This window comes from Microcaecilia unicolor, chromosome 3 (assembly GCF_901765095.1).
Source record: "Microcaecilia unicolor chromosome 3, aMicUni1.1, whole genome shotgun sequence".
Taxonomy (NCBI): Eukaryota; Metazoa; Chordata; class Amphibia; order Gymnophiona; family Siphonopidae; genus Microcaecilia; species Microcaecilia unicolor.
This window is the reverse complement of record NC_044033.1, coordinates 85,490,231-85,507,836: the sequence shown is the minus strand read 5'-3', so window position 1 is coordinate 85,507,836 and position 17,606 is coordinate 85,490,231. Positions and strand designations below refer to the sequence as shown.

General features: G+C 43.0%; 1 protein-coding gene across 1 annotated transcript in view; it reads left to right on the top strand.

Moving 5' to 3' along the window:
* WDR43 (WD repeat domain 43) overlaps positions 1 to 17,606 on the top strand; it is a 187,135-nt gene that overhangs the window by 65,691 nt on the left and 103,838 nt on the right. The window contains exon 7 of the mRNA XM_030196135.1: positions 16,708 to 16,772. Within this exon, the coding sequence (XP_030051995.1) occupies positions 16,708 to 16,772 (65 nt within the window). The remainder of the gene's footprint in view (positions 1 to 16,707; positions 16,773 to 17,606) is intronic.

Sequence of the window (17,606 nt, the reverse complement as noted above, 5' to 3'; positions counted from 1 at the left end):
AGATTATTATTATTATTTATTATTTATTGCATTTGTACCCCACATTATCCCACCTATTTGCAGGCTCAATGTGGCTTACAGAGTGTTGTTATGACAGTCATGACAGGATCTTAGATAAAGGAAAGATAATTTGACACTGACCAATAAATCCCCAAGCAGATATCAAAAAGCATAAAATCCCCCCCCCCCCCCCCCCAACACACACATCTTTGAACACGCCCCCCCTACCCCCACCCTCCAAAGTAATCACTGCCCACAACAATGGTGAGAGAATCATGAAGTGATCAGGTTCCCTTCAAATATATGCTAATACTAGCCGTTAAGCCCGTTAAAACGGGCGAGTATTGGTATGGGGGTTTTCTAAGGCCCCCTCCCCTCGCTACTGCAAGGCCCCCTGCCCTCCTTCCCTGCCCTCCCTCCTAGTTCCAAGGGCCCCCCTCCGTCCCTTCCAGCCAGCTCGAAGGCCCCCTCCTTCTGACCTCCCATGTCCAGCATTTCTCCTGCCCTCCCCCCCTCCAAGGTTGCCGCCACCGCTCCCCCCACCCAGAGTTGCTGCCGCCGCCCCCCCCTCTACTCGGGCCTCTCTTCGCTATTGAACTTACAGCGTCGAAAACGCAGCAGGCAGATCAGCTGAGCTCCCGTCGGCCTTCCTTCTCTGCCTGTGTCCCGCCCTCGTGTGACGTAACGTCGGCGAGGGCGGAACACAGGCAGGGAAGGGAGGCCGACGGGAGCTCAGCTGATCTGCCTGCTGCGTTTTCGACGCTGTAAGTTCAATAGCGAAGAGAGGCCCGGGTAGAGGGGGGGCGGCGGCAGCAACTTTGGGTGGGGGGAGCGGTGGCGGCAACCTCGGGGGGGGGGGAGCGGTAGCGACCTTGGCAGTTCCCTCCCTCCCCTTCGTGCAGTTTCCCTCTCTGTCCCGCCCCCGTCATCACGTATTGACGCGGGGGTGGGACAGAGAGGGAAGTCTTTACTGCGCATTTGCGGGTGAGTACGGTCACTCGCAATTTATATGTTTGATAGCAGCACTCTAATCCTGCAATAAATAACAATAGCAGTGAACTGTTATGAACCATCTACAAAAAGAAAGGACCCAGTGAATCATGAGAAGGTTGCTACCCCTATCAAACAACACAAGCAGTAAGAAGCATCCAGCAAGAACAGAAGAGTAGCCATACTGGCTCAGACCAATGGTCCATCTAGCCCAGTATCCTGTTTCCAGCAGTGGCCAAGCCAGGTCACAAGTTTCTGGCAGAAATCTAAATTGTAGCAACATTCCATGCTACCAATCCCAGAGCAAGCAGTTGGAACTTGTTCAAACTTTTTTTTTTCAACCCAGATACACTAACCGCTGTTACTACATCCTCTGACAAAGAGTTCCAGAGCTTAACTATTTGTTGAGTGAAAAAATATTACCACCTATTTGTAGTACTTCCATGTAACTTCCTTGAGTGTCCCCTAGTCTTTGTAGTTTTGAAATGAGTAAAAAATTGATGTACTTCTATTCGTTCTACACCACTCAGGGTTTTGTAGACCTCAGTCATATCTCCCCTCATCCGTTTCTTTTCCAAGCTGAAGAGCCCTACCGTCTTTAGCCTTTCGTCATACAAGAGGAGAGGAGTTCCATTCCCTTTTACCATTTTGGTTGCTCTTCTTTGAACCTCTTCTAATTCTGCTGTACATATATATTTTTTGAGATATGGCAACCAGAACTGAATGCAGTACTCAAGGTGAGGTCGCACCATGGAGCAATACAGAGGCATTATAGTATTTTCGGTCTTATTCACTATCCCTTTCCTAATAACTCCCAGCATCCTGTTTGCTTTTGTGGCCACCACCGCACACTGAACAGAAAATTTCAGCGTATTATCTACAACAACACCCAAATCTTTTTCTTGAGCACTGATCCTCAAGGTGGACCCTAGCATCAGGTGACTATAATTTGGATTATTCTTTCCAATGTACATCACGTTGCATTTGTCCACATTAAACTTCATCTGCCGTTTGTATGCCCAGTCTTCCTGCGATATTTCAGAGTCCACATGTGTTTTAACAACCTTGAATAGTTTTGTGTCATCTGCGAATTTAATCCTCACTCGTTCTGATTTCCATATCATTTATAAATGTTAAATAGTACCGGTCCCAGTACAGATCCATGTGGCACTCCACTGTTCATTCTCCTCCATTGAGAGAAATGACCATTTAACCCTACCCTCTGTTTTCTGTCCAGTAACCAATCCACCCCAGAACCTAGCCTCCTATCCCATGACTCTTTAATTTTCTCAGGAGTCTCTCATGAGGAACTTTATCAAGAGCTTTCTGAAAATCTGGATATAGTACATCAACCGGCTCACCTTTATTCACACCTTCAAAGAAACAAAGCAAATTGGTGAGACAAGACTTCCCTTGGCTGAACCCATGCTGACTCTGTCCCATTAAACCATGTTTTGTCTATGGTGTTCTGTAATTTTATTCTTTATAATAGTTTTCACTATTTTGGCCAGCACCAACGTCAGGCTTACCAGTCTGTAATTTCCTGGCTCACCCCTGGAACCCTTTTTAAAAATTGGCATCATATTGGCCACCCTCTAATCTTCAGGTACTACGGACAATTTTTAGTGACTGGTTACATATTACTAACAGTAGATCAACAATTTCATGCTTGAGTCTTTGAGTACCCTTGGATGTATGCCATCTGGTCCAGGTGATTTACTACTCTTTAATTCGTCAATTTGGCTCAATACATCTTCCAGGTTCACCAAGATTTCTTTCAGTTCCTCCGCATCGACACCCCCATTTCCAGTACAGGCAGATCTCTTACATCATCTTCCTTAAAGACAGATGCAAAGAATTCATTCAGTTTCTTTGCTATGGTGTGTGCCTCATGGTCTCGGGTTCAGGTGTTGGTAGCTCACCTGGGCCCAAGGTTGCTGGCCCAGGTCTGTCAGATCCTTATTGAACCAAAGGAAAATGATTGCTGTGACACATGTGATGTATGTAGGTTGTAAAACAAGTTACTCACGAGGCCTCCCACAGGTAGATGAACAAAGTTCAAGAAAACAGATGTGTTAGATACTGTAGCAAGTGCCAGATTTAGAGGCATAAAAAAAAGGTATTCACAGACTTTTGGGTGGGGGGGGGGGGGGAGTTTTCTTTGAGACCTGCATGGAGGTCCTGTCTCCACCCTCCTCCCGTTAGCCTTTGAATGCATGCGCTCTGAGTGATGTCAGCTTATATGCCTAGGTATTTCTGGTTGCATGTTTCTGTAACTGTGTTGTATTTGCTGCAGCTGTTTCCTTTGTTCTGTACTAAGAATTTCTGTATTTAATTTTGTGTAAGTGTGTGGTGAGTAAGTTTACTGAATAAAAGATATTTGCTGGATAAGCAAGTCTTCAGTCTCAGAAGGGATAATGTGTGTGATTGTGTGTGAGGAGGGAAGTGAGTGCTGCAGGGATTAGGTGTATGAGGTAGGGTGAGATGTCGTCGGAAGCGAGGCATGGGACCTCCAGCCTGATTTCTGAAACGCACAGTGGCCTTGTCTGCCCTGAGTTCCCTCTTTGCTCCTTCGTGATCTAACGGTCCAACAGATTCCTTCGGAGGCTTTCTGCTTTTGATGTACCTAAAAAAGTTGTTGTGAGTTTTAGCTTCTGCAGCAAGTGTCTCTTCATATTCTATTTTAGCCTTCTTTATTAATGCTTTGCATCTTACTTGGCATTGCTTACGTTGCTTCTTATTTTCTTCATTTGGGTCCTTTTTCTATTCTTCTTTTGGCTGTAATATTCTTTTACTTCACCTTTTAACCATGCTAGCTGTTTTCTCTTCTTTCCACCTTTGCAAATATGTGGAATGCATCTGATCTGGGCTTCCAAGATGGTATTTTTGAATAACGTCCTTGCCTGATTAGGGGCTCATTTTCAAAGCACTTAGACTTGCAAAGTTCCATAGGTTACTATGCAACTTTGTAAGTCTAAGTCCTTTGAAAATACACTTCTTAGTGTCCTAACCTTAGCAGCCAATCCTTTTAGTTTCTTTTTAACCATTTTCCTCATTTTATTATAGTTGCCCTTTTGAAAATTAGGTGCAGCTGCAGTAGATTTCCTTTGTGGGTTCATCCTAGATAGCGCAGACTTGATCATGCGGTGATCATTGTTTCCCAGGGGACCCAACACCACCACATCTCACACTATGCCATGTGTATGCTACCAAGGACCAGATCCAAAATGGCTCCCCCTCTCTTCTGTTCTTGGACCAGTTGCTCCAAGAAGCAGTCATTTATTACATCTAGAAATTTTATCTCCCTGGCACTTCCTGATGTAACATTTATTCAGTCAGTTTCAGGATAATTGAAATCACCGATTATTATAGCGTTGCCCAACTTGCCAGCTTTCCTAATCTCTGTAAACATTTCTTCATCTGTCCATTCTGTCCCAGCAGACGGTAGTACAGCCCTACAAGAATACTCCTTCTCTTCACACACGGAATTTCTGTCCATAATGATTCCATTCTGCTATCTGTTTCACGTGGAATGTTTATTTTATTAAAAAATAAATAGTCAAAAGTACAGGAAGTAGCCATTTGTGTTTCATATTATATAGAAATCACAAACTGTGAATGAAACGAGAATCTTCCACCCCACTTAAAGTGATATGAGGAGAAAAAGACTTCAGTGGCTAAAAAAAAAAAAAAAAAAACATAGAGCCTTTACATCAGACACATCACCAGTGCAAAAAACTCTTTTTAACCATTGTCCATACAAAATGTTTTAGATTTTTTTTTTCTTCAATTATTTATCAGATTATCTTTTGGAAAATCAATCATTCAAAATCTGCAGAAGCACAATTATCTTATGGATGGAAGCTCAGTTTCTGTCTCTACGGAACTATCCATTTCTCAAAACCGTTTCATCAGGAGAGACTTCCACATAGCACAAGTGCAGAACCTTGGTAGCCAGCAGCCCACATCAAGCACTACTGGCTACCGAGGTTCTGCACTTGTGCCATGTGGAAGTCTCTCCTGATGAAACGGTTTTGGGAAATGAATAGTTCCATAGAGACAGAATTGAGCTTCCATGTATAAGAGAAGTGTGCTTCTGCAGATTTTGATTTTTGCAAAAGATAATCTCATCATTTTTTAGATTGTTTTTTCTTTAATTATTTTTGTATGGACAGTTAAGTGGAGTTTTTTGGACTGGTGATGTCTGAAGTAAGGCTCTCTGGCTTTTTTGCATTTATGCCACTGAGCAGCCACTGAAGTTGTCTTCTCATATCAGTTTTTGGGGTTTCACTCAGTTTGTAATTTTTACTTTTTGAGTGAGTATGTGTATTAGCCACTAGTTTTTGGTCCTATTATATAGGGACATTTTCATATTTTCCTTCTGGTTTTAGCAAAGTAGCTAATATCTTCATTCTTTATCGAGTTCTTGTATACTGACCGTTGTTCCTGAAATGAATTCAGTGGTTCACAAAAGAGAAAATTCTCATAATTAAAGAGAAGTTACAAAACCCAAAAAAACTCTATACAACCTTAGTCTTAATCTTCAAAAAGAAAGGTCTTGAGCATCTTCTTTTAAATGTCTATAGGAAGGTTGTATTCTCAGGAACATAGGTAACATGTTCCATTGACATGCCCCCTGAAAAGGAAATGATTTTTCAAGAATAGATTTTAAATCTAACTTTTCGAATTGGATAACCTAATGCTAATGTCTGGTAATAACAGAGATTTTGTATGGAAGAGGAAAACTCCAATAAATTCACCAACCCTTCTGCATTCAATCCAAATATTGCTTTAAAAATCAAATATATTTTAAATCTAATATGCTGTGCAATAGGTAACCAATGTAACTCCCTCAATACAGGTGAAATGCTATCGAGACAACTTTTCAAAATGATTGGGGGTGCTGAAAAATTTTTTGTTTTTTTTTTTACATGTGGTGCATTCCCCCCCATTCATATCCAGCAATTCTCCTCTCTCCCCTACCCTCCCCTCTCATCCATATCCAGTGAATTCTCCTCTCTCCCCTCCCTCCATCCATGTCTAACAGGTCTCATCTCTCCCCTGCCCTCTTCCATATCCAGCAATTTCTCCTCGCTCCCCTCCCCTCCATGTCCAGTAACTCACCCCAAACACCACCTGCCCCCTTTCAGCCCCCTCTCTCCGAGTTCGTCCCAACCCCAGCCTGACCTCTTCTCCCACAACAGTCCTCACCTTCCTGCCGCCCAGAATTTAAAACTCCTCTTACCTCGGTCCTGGCAGCAGTGAAAGGCGGGAAGACTGAAGCCGAGCCTGCTCGCCTTTCACTGCTGCCGGGACCCGAGGTAAGATGAGTTTTAAATTCTGGGCGGCAGGAAGGCGAGGAGAGAGAAGAGGGCAGGTCGGGCTGGCTGGGGTTGGAACCAGAACTTCCGAAGCCGGGTTAAAATATTGGGGGTGCTCGAGCACCCACGGAGTCGGCACCTATGGAATCAACCCAGACCACAAATATATCTGGCCACCATATCAATCTGACCAGGAAGGAAAAGAGAGGCGGAGGTGTATCACTAATCTGTTGATCCCACTTTACTACCGAAACCACTGCAGAGTCCATGACACCTCAACTTGAAATTGCCTCATTCAGAATCCACAACAAAACCCTACGCGATCACTTGAATTGTGTCTTGTTTTACAGACCTCCAGGTAATTGGAATGAAGGCCAGACTAACTTCATGGACTTCATTTCAAACACATGTGTAACCAACTCCAATGTACTAGTATTAGGAGATATCAACCTTCACCCAGAAGACCCAAACTCAGTCAATGCACGAGAATGTAAGGAATTCCTCCACCTATGGGATCTCAAATGGCCACAAATGCAAGCAACCCACGTCAAAGGGCACACACTTGATCTTATCTCACAAAAACTTTCAACAGACCAGAACCTAATAATAACAGATATTAAGTGGACAGAAACACCCTGGTCCGATCACTACAAATTAAACTTATCCCTACACTGGTGGAAGAAGGGATTACACCAAATACAAGAACACACATCCTACAGCACCAAGAGGTCAAGTAGACACAAACATTCTGGCAACAGATATACAACAATGAATGGACAGCACAAACAGATTCCATATATTACCTCGTGGAATGGGATAAAAGATGCAAATGCATACTAGATGAAATAGCACCCTTACAAACAAGAACTTCACGTAAGCATAACTCGATACCATGGTTCAATGATGAACTGAAAAAGCTAAAAACACAATCCAGGAAACTCGAACGAGCGTGGAGAAAAACAAAAGACGAACACACACTCAACACATGGAAACAATCAAAAAAGGAAATACAAATTAATAAGACAGACCAAAAGATCATACTATAAAACTAAAATAGGGACAGATTACAAAGACACGAAGAAATTATACCAACTTGTGAACAAACTCCTAGACACCAACTTCACTACATCAAATACAGACATCCCATCTGCAGACAAACTTGCTAAGTATTTCAATGGAAAAAATTGCAAACCTATGCAACTCGCTACCTCAGGACAACACTGACATCAAAATCTTCCTTAATGAGTTGGACCCAACCACTGTAGAATACCCGGCTGACCAAACCTGGTTAAAATTTGCCCTTTTACCGTCGATGCAGTTGCACAGGCGCTCAGCAGGTTCTCCAACACTCATTGTAAACTAGATACCTGTCCCAACTACCTAATGAAATCCGCCCCTGACCGCTTCATAGCAGACCTCACATCCCACCTAAACTACATGCTTCAGCAAGGTCTCTTCCCTAAGGAAAATTGCAATATCCTACTCACTCCGATACCAAAAGACACCAAGAAAAAACAAATGAAATCTCTAACTACCGTCCAGTAGCATCCATTCCAGTCAAACTGATGGAAAGTATGGTAGCCAAACAACTTACAGATTATATAAACAAATTCTCAATATTGCACGAATCACAGTCAGGTTTTCGCCCCCTCCACAGCACGGAAACAGTACTACTCACTCTCCTAGCCAAATTCAAGCAGGAAATAGCAATAAGCAAAAACATCTTCCTCCTCCAATTCGACATGTCTAGTGCATTCGACATGGTAAACCGTAATATATTAACAAGACTACTAGATAAGTTCGGGATTGGTGGAAACATACTTAGCTGGCTCAAGGGTTTCCTAACCACTAGAACATATCAAGTAAAATCAAACTCAAACATATCATCACCGTGGAAAGCAGACTGGGGAGTACCACAAGGATCACCGCTATCACTGATCCTCTTCAACCTAATGATGACCCCACTAGCCAAGGCCTTAACCTTTTCATCTATGCAGATGATGTCACAATATTCATTCCTTACAAATCTAAACTGACAGAAATCACCAACGAAATCAAGATCAGCTTGAACATCATGGACTCTTGGGCAAATGCATTTCAACTAAAACTAAACAAAGAAAAAGCACACTGTCTTATCTTCTCATCCCTACACAGCGCGGATAACCCCACAATTATCAACACCCCAGATTACACCCTCCCTATCTCAGACAGCTTGAAAATCCTCGGCGTTAGAATGGACCGCAACTTAACACTAGAGAGCCAAGTGACATCCACAACAAAGAAAATGCTCCACTCAATGTGGAAACTCAAACACGTGAAACAATTCTTCCCGAGGGGAACATTTTGCAACCTGATAAAGTCAATGGTACTAAGCCATGTAGACTACTGCAATGGAATTTATGCGGGATGCAAAGAACAAACCTTAAAGAAACTCCAGACTGCTCAAAACACGGCAGCTAGGCTTATCTTCGGAAAAACATGATTTGAAAGTGCAAAACCCCTTCGCGAAAAACTACACTGGCTCCCAATCAAAAGAACACATTGCTTTCAAAATCTGCACTCTGGTTCACAAAATTATCTATGGTGATGCTCCGGGATACATGACACACTTGATTGACCTACCAACTAGAAACACATCTGAATCATCACAAACGTACCTAAATCCGCACTACCCAAGCTGCAAAGGACTCAAATACAAATCAACTTACGTGTCCAGTTTTTCCTACATAAGCACACAACTGTGGAATGCATTACCAAAAGCCTTGAAAACTACGAACGACCACCTAAACTTCCGCAAAACACTAAAAACTAACCTGTTTAAAAAGGCATACCCAACCGATCCAACATAAATACTTGACTTCTGCAACAAAACTAAAGAAAGTAATGGACATAACACAACTTTTCCGTTGTACGATTCCCTAATGTGGCTGGGCCACATGAACTTTGTCTTACCACAACATCGCTTTGTATTTGTTTACACCGGAGTCTGTAACGCCTCTCCAATACTATGTAAGCCACATTGAGCATACAAACAGTGGGAAAATGTGGGATATAAATGTAACAAATAAAAAATATTCTGTAATAGATCTAGACATGCTTTCAATTTACAACTAATCTGAGAACATAAAGAGGTAAAATAATCTAATTGGGGTAGAAAGTGGCCTGTGCTAAAGTTCTAAAGTCTTCTTTCTGTAATGAAGACTAATCGCATGCAGTTGTCTTAAACTTAAAAAAAAAAATCTCTTACTCAGAGCCACCAACCTGTTTTTCAAATATATAGAATCCAAAATCTCAAGGTGTCAATAGGTGTCTACACATCCCTTGTTTTCATATGGAGACACCATGGCAGTCCAGAGTGCTAAATTAATGAGAAGCTATGCAGAAGCCCTTGGAATTGTCTCACCATGAGTCCAGGACTCCGAGGTCCAGACCCATTGTTATGAGCTGAAATCACCAGCATGGACTTCTAAGTATTCCATAATGGTACAAAAGAAGGATGTAGATCCCATTGTGCTGTATCTTGGTGCAGAAGTTGGACATCTTTGTCTCCCTGGGACTGTCAAGTATTGAAATTCATGAACAATCTTTCTGAGATGTGTTCCTCGAGCACCCAGAGGAGCCAGTGCACCTGGTCCTTGAACAAACTTGATACAAGGCACTATCCTTCCAGGTTGTGTGGTCTTCCAGGGCCCAGGAGGGAAGAGGTCATCCTAGTGCCCATGGTTTTTGCTACCTGGAGGCATATTCCAAGCAAAGAAATGTCTTCAAGGTGGACAGGCCATAAATAAAAATAAAGCTGGATAGGTCATGGTTCAGTACATGAGCTTTTCTTCCCTGTCAGTAAGGCCTACTCACTACTTCTCTGCTTCAGTTGTAATCATCAGTTGTGGAGTTGTCTACAGGCCAGCTATTGGATCCATCACTGCACATGGGTGGGAGTTGTTACCCACGTCCGTCCCCAGAAACATTGATTGCTAAATGTTCATCCAGAGTTGGCCTCTTTCTTCTGATAGGTCACAAGGACCATTGTGTTTGGGCTCTTAAACTTTGAAGACCCCCTGTGAGACTGGGGCAGTCACCATCTAGAGACTTCTTTTGGGAGCTGGAGACCCGAATATGGTAGAACCCGGTATCCTTTCTCCCAGCATCCAGAAATCTAGACAGAAAGTATATGATTCAGTGTTACCCTTGTTTTGCAAGGATTCAGCTTCCCCACCAGTTGGTGGTGGAATCGGCTCTGAAGTGTCAAACCTCCTGGACCTATTCCAGCACCTAACCTGGTAAGGACCAAAATATCTTAGACACAGTGGGCAAGAATATCTATCAACACAGTGTTTGGTGTGCAAATTATAGTATACCAACCCAGTAGAGCACTGCTCTCACAGAAGACTGATTAAATTCCTGGTACATGAGATGTGGTTACTGCTGGGAAACAGCTAGTGTGCTCATCTTATGAGACATCTGATACAGTCTGTAGAATGTGGCTGCTGGAACAGAAAGTGTGGCCTGATATAGGACATTCACAATGGGGTTGGCTGTGATGCTCATATAGGAGACAACCTGTTCAATGTAATGCTCTTTGTGGATTTTTTGCTGGAGATCTAGCTTGAGGTTCATAAAAGGACACTGGCGCACACTCTAGCTCCTTGGAATCTGAATCTGGTTCTCTCAGGTTATGAGATCGCCCTTTGAACTCATCCGATCAGCATGCCTGACGTTCCTTGCCTGGAAAGATCCGTTCCTTGTGGTGATTACCACAGCCTCATAGTGCAAGTGATTTGCAAGCACTAATATCATGCTTTTTGTCTTGAGTTATTCTGTAACAGAGTTGTAAGAACACTCCTGAAGTTTCTGTGCAAGGTAGTTTAGTATTTCCATAAATCTTATTCTTTCTAAAAAGCAGGGTGTTTCAAGGGAGAATCAGTCTTGTGTACATTGGACTGTAAAGGAGCATCATCTTACTATTTTCAGTTTTATCAGTGGAAGACGGTTTTCTCAATAGTTCAAATAACCTGCAGAAAGTGCTTAAAAGTGTATCTTGATTTGGCTACCATGAGCTAGCAAGCATGTAGATTGAGGATCCTATCAAGATGCACGAGGTGTAGACCTAGTGTTCTCTGTGGTATGTCTTTGCAGTAGTCCTGTGGAAGAAGTCTGCAGGCCCAGGGTATGGACCTGAATCTATGCCTTCTCTCACTTTTCCTTCAAATATATTTGGTTAAGCAGTACTGCAATGACTTTCTGATTGATGGCCAACTCTGCACTCCACTCTTCTTTATGGGTTTTATTAATAAGATTATAGATACTGTAGTAATGGGGGGGGGAGGGGAGAGAAAAAACAGTAATCCAAAATGGGGATCAATGCTTTTACAAATTTGGCAAAACTTTTATAGATTTTCGAAACACAGTTGATCAAAATTAAGATCCATGAAATTCGACCTTACCATGTTTTGGTTTGTGCCTGCATGGAGGGTAAAAAGTATACAAGGTTGTCATAGAGATCTATAAAATTTAACTTGTTTTGGATTATTAGTCCACAGCATTATCTCATATATTAAAATATATATTCAGATTAATTGTACCTTATTTATAACAGAAATACATACAACCTTCTGTAGTAATCCAGCAATCACAATCTGTCAATAAAATAGTCAATAAGCAAGGGTGTTTGTAGAGAGCCAACAGGTTTTTAAAAAGTTACCTCATAATTTCCCACCAATTGTAGATAGCTGCAGAACCACTGGAAAGCATTATAAAAGTTATAAGAAGAAAAGTGTAGCAGTGTAATTAATTTAACTCATATAGCCAGTTCATTATCTATATATGTACAGTGGGGGAAATAAGTATTTGATCCCTTGCTGATTTTGTAAGTTTACCCACTGACAAAGACATGAGCAGCCCATAATTGAAGGGTAGGTTATTGGTAACAGTGAGAGATAGCACATCACAAATTAAATCCGGAAAATCACATTGTGGAAAGTATATGAATTTATTTGCATTCTGCAGAGGGAAATAAGTATTTGATCCCCCACCAACCAGTAAGAGATCTGGCCCCTACAGACCAGGTAGATGCTCCAAATCAACTCGTTACCTGCATGACAGACAGCTGTCAGCAATGGTCACCTGTATGAAAGACACCTGTCCACAGATTCAGTGAATCAGTCAGACTCTAACCTCTACAAAATGGCCAAGAGCAAGGAGCTGTCTAAGGATGTCAGGGACAAGATCATACACCTGCACAAGGCTGGAATGGGCTACAAAACCATCAGTAAGACGCTGGGCGAGAAGGAGACAACTGTTGGTGCCATAGTAAGAAAATGGAAGAAGTACAAAATGACTGTCAATCGACAAAGATCTGGGGCTCCACGCAAAATCTCACCTCGTGGGGTATCCTTGATCATGAGGAAGGTTAGAAATCAGCCTACAACTACAAGGGGGGAACTTGTCAATGATCTCAAGGCAGCTGGGACCACTGTCACCACGAAAACCATTGGTAACACATTACGACATAACGGATTGCAATCCTGCAGTGCCCGCAAGGTCCCCCTGCTCCGGAAGGCACATGTGACGGCCCGTCTGAAGTTTGCCAGTGAACACCTGGATGATGCCGAGAGTGATTGGGAGAAGGTGCTGTGGTCAGATGAGACAAAAATTGAGCTCTTTGGCATGAACTCAACTCGCCGTGTTTGGAGGAAGAGAAATGCTGCCTATGACCCAAAGAACACCGTCCCCACTGTCAAGCATGGAGGTGGAAATGTTATGTTTTGGGGGTGTTTCTCTGCTAAGGGCACAGGACTACTTCACCGCATCAATGGGAGAATGGATGGGGCCATGTACCGTACAATTCTGAGTGACAACCTCCTTCCTTCCGCCAGGGCCTTAAAAATGGGTCGTGGCTGGGTCTTCCAGCACGACAATGACCCAAAACATACAGCCAAGGCAACAAAGGAGTGGCTCAGGAAGAAGCACATTAGGGTCATGGAGTGGCCTAGCCAGTCACCAGACCTTAATCCCATTGAAAACTTATGGAGGGAGCTGAAGCTGCGAGTTGCCAAGCGACAGCCCAGAACTCTTAATGATTTAGAGATGATCTGCAAAGAGGAGTGGACCAAAATTCCTCCTGACATGTGTGCAAACCTCATCATCAACTACAGAAGACGTCTGACCGCTGTGCTTGCCAACAAGGGTTTTGCCACCAAGTATTAGGTCTTGTTTGCCAGAGGGATTAAATACTTATTTCCCTCTGCAGAATGCAAATAAATTCATATACTTTCCACAATGTGATTTTCCGGATTTAATTTGTGATGTGCTATCTCTCACTGTTACCAATAACCTACCCTTCAATTATGGGCTGCTCATGTCTTTGTCAGTGGGCAAACTTACAAAATCAGCAAGGGATCAAATACTTATTTCCCCCACTGTATATTCTTCATTACAAATGAAATTCATTGTTATCTTTACAATTACTAACGTCTTGAGCACAGCATTCAGGAGCATATGCTCTGCAGTTAAGTTTTTTTTTTTTTTAAATGAACGAAGAAACAGCAGGTCTGTTTGTATATAATTATGCTGTTTCATCGTTCATTTAAAAAAAAACCCCCTAAAAAAAGTCTCTAAAAAATTATCATTAAACCAAAACAAGATGGCTACCAATTATGGCATCCGTTAAAACTGCCACTGATAACTATTTTTCACAAAATGTCAGACCTATACTGTTGTATTTTCAGATTCTATTCAGTTGGTCTCTGCAATAAATTTACTTTCCATAGTGTAGCTTACTCCTTGATGCTGCCTTGCACTGTGAATAAGTTAGTTTTTTAACTTGCTATACTGCTTAACCTCAAACAAGAAAAAGCAGTGTACAGAAATAAATTAACATCTTCAAAATATTGCGGTGGCCTTTTTAAACGCACTTTCCTGTGTTTGCTTTAACATAAGTCTTTACCACCACAGTGCTGCTGTGATATCACAAAGTGTTACATTAGCAGTTCTGTACATTACAAAAAAGGAAGGGGGAGGGGGTATCATTCATATTTCAAGAACAGTGCTATAATTAGCCATTAGGAGACAAATACATCTAATCAAATTTTCTTGTATATAAAAAGTATATAGTAAAATATAATGTAGGTAGGTAACTAAATAGAAACAAAAACAATATATTAAACAAATATATGAATATTGGCACAGCATATAAAAATGCTTGTGAGCAAGGGATGAACATAAATAGGATATCACCAGGAAGGACATAAATAAAAACTAAAAAGCATATACACATGTATGTATCGAAACAATAGCTTCCTTCAAAACTGACCAAAGGAGAAAATAAATATTATCTGCTAACTTTTTCTTATGTGAGTTCTTCCAGCTTAGCCAAAGTGCATGGATTTACTCTTTCCTGCCAGCAGATCAACACTGGCTTGAATACATTATTCCTAAATAATGCTCAGATGATCGAAAGCCCTGTGCTGTTCCAAACACGCTCTAAAATTAGTGCTTGAACAACACGGGGCTTTACCGCCCCTATGATCAGAGATAATAGCATGCAAATTTATGCATGCTATTATCTCTGATCATAGGGTAAAGTTCGGGAGGCTTGTGCCTGAAGTCTCCCGCGCTTGTTTGACAGATCCAGGCTGTCAAAGCCTGACCTGTTAAAACACAGTGGCTGGAGTTCCATGGGACCATCAGACCCCAAACAGCAAGGCCCTGGTGGCCTAGTGCCCCCCATCGAACCCCCACCCTAAGCCAGCGACACGGTGGCTGGAGGTCTGGTGGACCTCCAGTCCCCCCTCCCCCCCCTCCCCCCCAGATATAAATTCATGGAGGGCTGGAGATATGGTGGATCTTCAGCCCCTTGCACCCCCCCCCCCCCCCCACACACACACACACAAAAAGCCCTGGTGGCCCAGTGTGCTGCAAACCAACCCCTCCCCCAACCTGCTGGTCTAGTGACCCTCTTCCCTGCTCCCCCCCCCCCCCCCCCCGTACCTTCGTTGGAGGAGGTAATTGTACACTCCCTCCTTTTCCAGCTTTGCCTTGAAAATGGCAGTGCCTAGCTCTGCCCAGTGCACCCTGGGATGTGCTGGGTGTGGCTTCACATCATATAAGGGAGGGGGAAAGAGGGCCACTAGATCACCACGTTGCGGGAGGGCTTGGTTTGCGGCCCACTGGGCCACCAGGGATTTTTTTTGGGGGGGGGAGGGGTGCGAGGGGGATTTCCAGCCCCCTTGTGAACTTCTATCGGGGGGGGGGGAACTGGAGGTCTACTGGACCTCCAGCCCCCCTGTGTCGCTGGCTTTGGGTGGGGGGGGAGGGGTTCTATTGGGGGAATGGGGGACCTGCTAGCATGCAAATGCATTCTGGACAGGGCTCACCATTCCTCCCCAATGGTCTGCAAACCCTAACGCCAGTTCTAAGCGGGCATAGGGTTTGCCACATTGGGGAGGAATATGTTTAGCATACAAATGCATGCTACTTGCAGTAAGAGTCCTGTTCAGCATGCATTTGCATGCTAGTTGTGTTCAGAGCCCTCAAGTGCATTGTTTCACACACTCATGGGCTCTGATCATGGAGTCGAAGCAAATGCAGGCATTAGTATGGCGTTAATAACCTCTTGCACTCGTGTTTACTTCAAATCATCGGCCTGTACAGCCCACATCCACCCAGTATTTGTCACCAGCAGATGGTAGAGGTTATACCTGTACAGTCTAGTCTGAGGTACTTGGTTCAGGTACTGGGGTCTCTTCCCTGAGGAGTGCTGACACCTAGGGCCCTGTTTATTTAGCAGCAATGTAGACACGCTAGCGTTTGTGTATGCTAAAAATTAGTGTGTGCTAACACTAGATATACCCATATATGGGTGTCTAGCATTAGCACGTGCTAATTTTTAGTGTGTGCTAAAAATGCTAGCACACCTTAGTAAACAAGTCCCCTAGTTTGCTTTGGCTTAAAAAAATGGGGTGGGGTGAAATAAGATGAGCTGGTTCAAAGAAGGTGGAGTTACCAACCTGGTAAGGTTGTGTCTTTCTTCCTGCCTTCCTTGCTGGCAGTATTAGCTAGGGTACTGCTGTCCTTCTCCCCTACCATTGGGAGGGAGACAGAAGTGGGATTGCTGTTCAGGTTGCATGTAATAGCATTGATTAAAAAAAAAAAATCATTCAAGGGAAGGCAGAGGTTGATAGTTGCTTGAGGTGCTCAAGGAACAGAGAGTATGTACCTACTACTACTACTACTATTTAACATTTCTAGAGCTGAACCTGTACATCGTACTTGGGGCCACTGCAACTTTTTCAGAAGCATGTGGGCCATGGTGCTTAATTTTTATTTTTATTTTTTTTAAATCTGAGGATTGTTTTTCTGTAGGCCCAGTGACCATGTCTTGTGTATTTTCTCACAGCCTGTGAAGCTAGCCGTAGTGTGCAGAGATGGACAGCTGCATATATTTGAATCCATTTTGAACGGGTAAGTTGGAATTTTAAAACAAGTCTGTAGTTTATACTTGAAAGCTACAGGATAATGTCATTTGAGCAGCAGCATGCAGTGTTTAGTAGTCTCGGAGCAGGTGACTGTGCATTCCTCGAAGATTGGGAGCAAACGTAGTATGAAACTACAGATCTGTTTGAAGGGCATGATTAAAGTACGTAAGAGTAGCCATACTGGGTCAGACCAATGGTCCATCTAGCCCAGTATCCTGTGGAAATGCTATAGGAGGATAGAATAGTAGAGGGATTGGCCAAACTGAAACATGTACCCTGTGGTGCATGGACATTTTCTCCTTTCTAATTGTAGAATTCCAGTCCTACAAGCAAAATTAACAGGCCAGATGTGCTAATCCCACAGAATATGGGATGAGCACAACCAGCCCACAGGTATTGAAAATGCTTGTAGTGCTGATTTTCTTCAGTTTATAGTGGTATAGCGGGCAAGAATGTATTTGGAGGGTAACAGAAAAAGGCAACAGTTACTTGGAAGCCCTGATGTTGAGACAATTAGTGGAAGGGAAGGAGGAGGGTGGTATTCTTAACGGGATGTTTATAGAACACCAAGACACCTGTAATGTTCTCAGGACAAGCAAACCGTTGTATTCTCACACATAGGTGTGACATCATCCGATGGAGCCTGGTGTGGACGCTGACTAGCGATAACACTTAGAACTTTCTAGCAGAGTGCCACCACTCCTACGCTGGTGCCTTTCCGCCCAAGTGAGTGTGGGTCCTTCAGTCTAATTTTTTTCATGGAGCAAGTAGGACATTTTGTGTGTTTTCTCAGTGCGTGTTCCACTCTTTTTTGCCATGC